This window comes from Cupressus sempervirens, chromosome 2 (genome assembly GCF_028749045.1).
Source record: "Cupressus sempervirens isolate cs-2001-9-10 chromosome 2, ASM2874904v1, whole genome shotgun sequence".
NCBI lineage: Eukaryota > Viridiplantae > Streptophyta > Pinopsida > Cupressales > Cupressaceae > Cupressus > Cupressus sempervirens.
In genome coordinates, this window is record NC_143119.1 from 651,597,322 (window position 1) to 651,605,961 (window position 8,640).

The 8,640-nt window shown below is 37.1% G+C and overlaps 1 protein-coding gene across 1 annotated transcript in view; it reads left to right on the forward strand.

Annotated features, from left to right (window-relative positions):
* The window catches only part of LOC149575057 (alpha/beta-Hydrolases superfamily protein), a 159,083-nt gene extending 151,110 nt beyond the window's left edge, over positions 1-7,973 (forward strand). Inside the window, exon 7 of the mRNA XM_089814924.1 lies at positions 7,443-7,973. Within this exon, the coding sequence (XP_089671050.1) occupies positions 7,443-7,628 (186 nt within the window). The 3' untranslated portion in view covers positions 7,629-7,973. The remainder of the gene's footprint in view (positions 1-7,442) is intronic.
* Positions 7,974-8,640: the final 667 nt, after the last annotated feature.

Here is an 8,640-nt window from a genome sequence, read left to right on the forward strand (position 1 = left end):
GCAAGATGAGGAGGAGATACAAAAAGTGTATTTTGCCCCTGGTATGAAGCACAACTTGATGAGTGTTGGACAACTCATTCAAAATGGATACAAGGTGCTAATGGAAAATTACAAGTGTGTCATTCATGAGAAGGATGGGAGTAATAGACTACTTGTAGCAGTCCAAATGACAAAGAATAGAATGTTTCTCTTTGAAGGTAGAAACATGCTTCTCTTCTCAAGTCAGTGTTGCACCTCCCAAGCATGCATGTACAACAGTACATTAACAATCAGCTCTTAGGAACGTGATTGAAGACCTGTTGCCCGAGTTTTAGGTTTTCTATGTTATGAGTTGTGTAAATGGTCATGTCAAGTAAATCAAAAGAGTCTAGGTCTAAGTCTTCTTTAGGTAGGCTGTCCTTGTCGGGTTTCCCTATCATTGCCTTTTCTTCTCTAAGCCCGTTGGGTTTTTCTAAAGGTCTGTTCATATTGGGTAGGTTGTAGATCCCAACCCGACAAGGATATCATGCTCTTATTGATGATCTTTTGCAGATGAGAGTTGTGAAATGTTCTCCAGACATGTACAAGGGAGCTGATGAGAGTCTTTCTCAAGAAGCCAATTTGTCCAGGATCAAGCATTGGTATTAAATTTACAGTTATTGTTCTTGATCTTGGCTGCGGATCTGATTCTTTTCCAGTTACCCTTCTTCCAACTAAGGCGGAATTACACTTTCATGAAAGCTCAGTTGTGGATGAAATGAAGGAATATTCAATTATCAGCGCAAATATTTTCCAACTTGAAAGGTTACATATCATACACCACATCGATTTTCAATTGATGTTATTGATCATATTCGCACGGGAACAACAATGCTCTTTTTGTGCTTGGGGCTACCTGATGTTGCACGTATTGTTTGGTCTTGAGACATACAATGATCACAGGACTTCATCAGCCATCCTCCAAATTTATTGTTGTCCATTCTCACATGCATCTATCTCTACACATTATGTCTGCCAAATACAATCGAGTTTCGAAGGCTATTTCTACTATTAGAGATCGAAGGATAACATACAATAACTGTTTATTGCATTTGCAAAAAAAAAAAAAAAAACTGTTGTCAACAGCGACATTCTGAAGGCATTGAGGATCCCAAATCAAGGTCTGAAGTTCAAGTCAACATGCTCGAAGTTAGAGGCAGAAAGGCATTAGTTATGATCGGCTGATACGAATGCACGGAGAGAGTAATTCAGAAGTACATGGGAAGTCATAATCAGAAATTGTTGAAGCCTTACACTCTTTCTACAGGCGGTGATCTGGAGCATTGGCAAGAGGAGCTACAAATGTTAGCTAAAGGCGATGTATCAAATCCACAAGGATCACATCAGGAATGTCAACAGTATTCAAGTCAGAATAGTTTTATCTGAAATGGTTAGAAAACCGAATTCAAATAGTGATTGTTTGAGTTCCCAAATTTGAAAAGTCTTTTTCTCTATATTTTGTCTTTTTGTATTCAAAGAAGAGGAAAAGTCAAGAGCCCTTACGAGCTTGATGTATTGAAAGATCTATATATACTGCTATGAAAAGGAATGCAGGGGTCGGCAAACTTGGTATTGGAGCAAAAGTAATTCCAATTGCTAGTTTTATTTCATGTTTGTTGTACCATTAGTAATTCATTCTGCATTTGAATAGATGGAACAATTGTATGTGAAGTTGCAGTTTTCTACTAAATTCTATTTCATGTTAGTGGTTGCGATGAGGGTGATTCCATTCACTTTTCATGTATAATTCTTCTATTATTCATTCAGTTATTTAGATGCATCTGAATAAGAAGTAAAATTATATATAGAACTAATATTCCTACTTGAATTCCATTTCATGTTAGTAGTTGCAGCATAAGCAATTTCATTTGCTATCTATGTATGATTCTATTTCTATTCTCTTCAATAGATTATGCATTCATAAAATAGGATAGAATTAGTTAGATATTAAACTCATGTGATGATCTGTAATCGACATTCTACTGAGGGTTATAGATTATCTTCATTACATCTGGCCTGAATTGCTTGTGCCGACAAAGTAATTTAGTCAATTTCATTACTCAGTGTATCTCGTGATCGATAAAAAATAAATTCATTGAATATTTAATACAATCAGGGAGCTGTACCTGTCAATTTAGAGGGCAGTGATAGAAGACTTACACTGACTCAGTTGTTGGTGACATCCTTTTGTTCTTTCACTTTGGGTGATAAAAGAGTCAGAGATTGCAAATCTAACGGGAGGACAAACTGTTAACCAACAAGACCCCTCCAAGTTTTGGCATCTCAGATATGGACATCTTGGCCTTGCTGGTTTAAATTTGTTGTCCAAGAAGACAATGGTAGATGGTTTGCCAAGCATTGTAGATTCATATGACAAGTGTGAGGCTTGCATTTTGGGTAAGCAACACAAGCTTCCCTTTAACTCTGAAAATTCTAGAAGGGCTAGAGCACCATTAGAATTGGTGCATTCTGATTTAGTAGGCCCTATGTAAATTACTTATATTGGGGGGAGTACTTATTTTATGACATTCATAGATGATTTCAATCGTAGGATATAGGTGTATTTTTTGAAGAACAAATCTAAGGCATTTGACAAATTTGTTGAATTTAAAGCCTTGGCTGAAAAAGAATTTGGACACTATGTAAAAGTTCTTAGATCGAATAGAGGAGGGGAGTAAACCTCCAATATGTTTGTAAATTTATGTAGGAAGAATGACATCAAGAAGGAGCTTACAACCAGTTATACTCCACAGCAAAAAGGAGTAGCTGAGAGGAAGAACAGGACCATTGTTGACATGGCTAGAAGCATGATGAAAGAAAAAGGGCTCCCAACTGAATATTGGGGAGAGGCTGTAGCAACAACAGTGTATTTGATCAATAGGTGTCCCACAAAGTCAATTCGTGACAAGATTCCTCTTGAGGCTTGGTCAAGGAACAGATGGACAATTGAACACTTGAGAGTGTTCGGATGTGTAGCTTATGCACATGTGCCTAAGGAACAAAGGCAGAAGCTAGATGATAAAGGTGTGAAGTGTATCTTCATGGGTTATAGCTTGAAATTAAAGGCTTACAGATTGTATGATCCTATCACCAAGAAGATCATCATTTCAAGAGATGTGGAGTTTCTTGAAAATCAGTCATGGGATGGCTCGGTTAATGTATCTTCAAGCACTTCAAGCAAAGTGCCAAGTATTGATGGGGTAGAGGAAAACATTGGTGATGAGCAGGATGATGGAGCAACATACATAGATTGCAGACAAAGGCAGACAACTAAGCAACCCTTTACATGCTGAGTGATAGTTCCAAGCACTTAAAGACAACCCCTAGCTAGTATACAAACCAGTAGTAGTAGCAATATTGAGAATTCAGATCCCACTCTCACCTTCCTATTGCTAAGAAAGACTAAGACTCTAAGGGAGATACCAAGATGAAAGGTATGAGGAAGATTATGATGAGAGTGTCAAATTTGCATTATTTTCTCATAGTGATCCAATTTACTTTGAAGAAGCTATGAAGGAAGAGAAATGGTGTAATGCCATGGATGAGGAAATAGATGCTATTGAAAGGAATGAAACATGGGAGTTAACTACTTTGCCTCCCAAGAAACAAGTAATTGGAGTAAAATGGGTTTACAAAACCAAGTGCAATGCTGAAGGAAAAATTGATAGGCATAAAGCACGTTTAGTGGTCAAGGGGTACAAGCAGCAGTATGACAGAGATTATGATGAGACATATGCCTTGGTTGCAAGAATGGAAACCGTGCGTGCTATCATAGCAATTGCAGCCAAGCACAAATGGAAGGTATATCAAATGGATGTGAAGTCTGCCTTCTTGAATGGTGTAATGAAAGAAGAGGTCTATGTGGAGCAGCCACTTGGTTATGAAATTTCGGGTGAAGAACACAAGGTGTATAGATTGAAGAGAGCTCTATATGGGCTCAAACAAGCTCCAAGGGCATGGTACAATGGGATTGACTCATATTTGATGAACAATGGCTTTAGCAAAAGCAATGGTGAGCCCACTCTTTACATCAAGGCAGCAAAAGGTAAAGTGTTGATTGTTCTTTTGTACGTTGATGACTTATTCTTCACTAGAAATGACAATTTCCTAATTAGTGAGTTCAAAGAGGCCATGAAGAATGAATTTGAGATGACAGACCTAGGTCTCTTGAAGTACTTTCTAGGCATAGAAGTAAAACAAATGCATGATGGCATCTTCATCTCTCAAGAAAAGTATGCAAGGCAGACCTTGGAGAGATTCAAAATGTAAAACAGTAAGTCAACCCCAACGCCAACAACAGTAGGTCTGAAGTTGAGCAAGGAAGATTGCAGCAAGAGTGTGAATCCAACACAATACAAGAGTATGGGGGTTGGAAGTTTGATGTATTTGACAGCAACTCGGCCTGACATAATGCATGCATTAAGTTTGATTTCCAGATTTATGGAAACACCAAAGCATTTCCATTGGCAAGTGGAAAAGAGGATCCTAAGGTATGTGAATGGTACCAAAAGATTTAGAATTTTGTATACTGCAGATAATGATTTTAAGTTGGTTGGTTACACTGATAGTGATTGGGTTGGAAGTCTAGATGATAGGAAGAGCACTTCCAGATACATGTTCCATATGGGGTCGGGTGCAATTTCATGGGCATCCAAGAAGCAACCTATTGTTGCTCAAACTACAACAGAGGCTGAATACATAGCAACGAATGCAACATGTCAAGCTATTTGGTTAAGGAGGATCTTGAAAAATTTGAATGAAAGGCAAGAGGATGGAACCACAATCTTTTGTGACAACATCTCCTCAATTGCACTGTCTAAGAATCTAGTTTTCCATGGGAGAAGCAAGCACATTGAGATTAGATATCACTTCATCAGAGAGTTGGTGGAGAATGGAGATATCAAGATGGAATTTTGTAAGTCTGAGCAACAGCTAGTAGACATCTTTACAAAGCCTTTGGGCATTGGAGCTTTTGTGCACCTAAGAGAGAGTCTTGGTGTAGTTGAATTGGATCAGGAGTGATCCTTGTTTTGTTTGGCTCGAGACAAAGGGGGAGTGTCAGAAATTTATTACAGTTGGTCGGTTGCCCCTGGAGCCAAACGCCCACCTACTTGACTGACAACATTCAACTCGGTAGGTGAGTTTGAAATCCGAAATGAGAGGGAAACATTTTGATGTGAGACAAAAGGAATGAATCTGATTCATTCAAAATAGACAGAGAGTTAGAGAGATCAGAGAAGAGCAGAGCAAAGAGCAAAGAAGGAAGATGCTCAACAGATCAAGTCAGAGGATAGAGAATAGAAGGAAGGTTCAGGAAGAAGACAGTGTTTGCAACAGCACAGATCTTGACCGTCTTGTTCTCTGTGAGTTTGTATTGTTTTTTTCTGTAAAGCAGTGATTGCTTCAGGCTCATTGTATGTAGCCTTTAGTGTTGTAAGTTTAAGTTTGAGTTTAGTTTTATCAGTTGCAGTTTTAGTGTTTTTTGGTTGAAGCCGAATGCTCCCAGATTTTGTAATAGTTTAATCTAGTTGAATAGAAAACAAGCAAGCAGGCATACTTGGCTTGCCATTGTCTCCTCTCCTTCCTTCATTGCATATTTCGTATTTGAGATATTCATACTTGCAAATTTTGAAGTTATCCACTTTGTGTTTTAATGGCAAAAATGCTCAAACTTTAAGTCTATTAAACAACACACTCAGTTCAACCTTTAACCGATCTCTCTCTCTCTCTCTCTCTCTCTCTCTCTCTCTCTCTCTCTCTCTCTCTCTCTCTCTCTCTCTCTCGCTCTCGTTGTTCCCACCGAGTTCACTTGGTATCTCTGTTGATAGAGATCTCTCGATATAAGTGTTGGTTGGGTGTTGAGCTTGCCGAGCTCCACCTTCTTTTGGAGACCGAGTCTACATGACAACCATTGTGCCGAGCTCCACCTTCCCTTCGTTGACCGAGCTCGCTCGACATCCTCTTGTGTTGAGTCGCCCTTAGTGCTGAGCCTACTCAACTTCCTCGTGTGCTGAGTCACTTGGCACCATCTCCCTGTCGCTTGGCATCCATTGCATGCCGAGAAAACTGTCACTCGGCACCTTCTTGTGCTGAGCAAAATTTTATGTTGTGAAGTTGAATTCTTTACATTGAGTTCAAGTTGGCATTATTTAGCAAGAACAAGTGGCAAAAAATACTACAAGTAACATAAAAGTAGTCTTTATGGTATAAAGATTAAGCATGAAATGCCTGTGGAAAACAATTATAATTTTTCAGAATTTTTTAGATCTATTGTGTCTTAATAAATTTATCAAACGAGTTGATTTTTGATATAAGGTCATGGTTTTCTATTAAATTTGTAGTGCTAGGTATTTAGTGCACATACATTTAGTGATTTAAAAAGGCCAAGCGCATCAAACTAGTTTTCTTCCCTCCTTTGGCACTCCTTGATTGATCACCTTCGAAAAATTTAAAAATACTAGTTGTCCTTCAAAATGCAAAACTGAGAAAAAGAGGGAGTGAATATAAAAGTGAGCTTTGTCTAGGGTTTAATGATGCCTTTATGGTTGGATCAGGGTTTTAAGCAATAAAAAGATTAAGAAATATGATTGGTGAGTTTTTAATGATTTTGAACTTTGAAGTGACTAGCAGTATTGTTGTTATCACAGTTTGTCCAAGGTTGCCACTTGGTATGCCCAGGTGCGTCTCAAATACCCTAAGTGCGCCATGGGTATGTGGGTGTGAACCCATATTGCATGTGAGGTGTCTGGGGCGTACCTTATATGCACTGAAGAGAACTCCTAGGCGAACTCAGTTGGGGTGTGTTGGTGCTTTACAATGTACCATATAACTTTGGTCTATGCTTTTTTTTTTCTGTCTTTTTGTAATAACGCTTTAGTCTTTTACTTGTCACAGATGGGAAATGTTTTTCTACATCACTTTTGATAAACATAGCAGCTTTTGGGCAAGTATAAAGATTCTAGTTCACCTATTCTTGTGCATCATTATTTCAATCTAACTAAGAGCAACTTTGAAAGAAAAATCATATCAGTTTGTCATTGTCATTTACAGATTGATATACCTAGCACCTATACCTTGTAAAAAATAAGACATAAACCACAAAGCTTGTTTTGGAAGTAGTTGATTAGGAAACATTTAGCTCTACAAAGAGTTTTATGCAGTATCACAATACATCTTAGGATAATTATTATGGTTGAATGTGTAGTAAAATAGCAACTCTTTATAAGGGTTGCGATATTTATAAATGAATCATTACTTTTATTTGGTTTACATAATGCATGGGAGTGAGTATAGATAGATGGAGCTGTTTCCATTTTCTATTGCTTTCGTTGTGTGTTTTTTGTAGCTGCTTCTATAAAAGAAATAACTATGCTTAACACATTTTGTATAAGCATATTTTATTCTACTTAATATGTGATTGATAGGTGTGTGGTAAAGCTGACGTGTGGGGAGATGGAGTGGTTCCTGAAGTCTCAGCTCATCTAGAAGGAGCCAAAAATATAACTTTAGAGGGTGTCTATCACTCTCCTGTTGGAGCTGATGACATTTCTAGACCTTGGTATGGTTCAAATTCAATTCTTGACAAGTGGATGCATCATCTTCTTGATTGAAACATTTTTTTAGGCTTTTTCCAATTTCATTATATTGGAGGTTCTAGCTCTGCCTTTGTAATACTCATTTGTATTCGACACCTATACATAATTCCATTGCTTTCAAGGACAGAGGAAAGAGATACAACTGTTTTCAATTAGGAATATATTGGTAAGATCAAAGAGACTATTCAAGAAATATCAAGTGCTTCAATATGCACGTGTATCAAATCAATATATTACAGGAAAACTATTTGCAGGGATTGCTTTGCTTAATTTTCAACTTTAGGAAATGCTGTCAAGAAAGAAGTGCTTTTTATGTTATAATGGAGAAAACAGAGATATATCCATTTTTTCATCCAGAAATACTCCGAGGCTTATCCATCATTGATCATATGCAATTCTTCTCAGTTTCTTATGAAAGAGCTTCATCTTATTTGTATTGGTGCAAATTTTGTTTATAAGTGATTAGTAAACAAGTGATCAGTAGCTTATGTCCTTGTGAAGAGAATAGTGAAAGTCCTTGATTTTTGGTTCTTTTTCAAACTCAGCACAATAAGTAAAGGTAATATCAGGTCCACCTATTCTACCTATTTTATGAGAAATGCATCCTATATTAAATTTCAGTAAGACAAAATATCCAGCTCATCTCAACGTTGGAATATACAATCTTAAATTTGGCTAACTAGTGTACATAAGTAACTTTTGTCAAAATTGAAATGTATAACTTGTATTTACAACTTTATTCCTATTTCATGTTTGATTTTATTACAATCTCTTTGATGTCCCTTTTAAGTAGATGCTTTCAGCTAGGGTACAAGGGTAAATCTTTGTGCATTAATAAATTTTTTTATGGATAAAAATTGCATAATTTTATTATCAATACCATTTGACTTTTAAATTTGGATTGGGTGAATCCTCATGTTCACCTTGTTTAACTTCTTTCATCCATATATTTTCTTGGTGATGCCTAGTGGCTTCTACTTAGATTTTATCACATTGATTTACACACCTTGTTGTATAGATGTGTTAT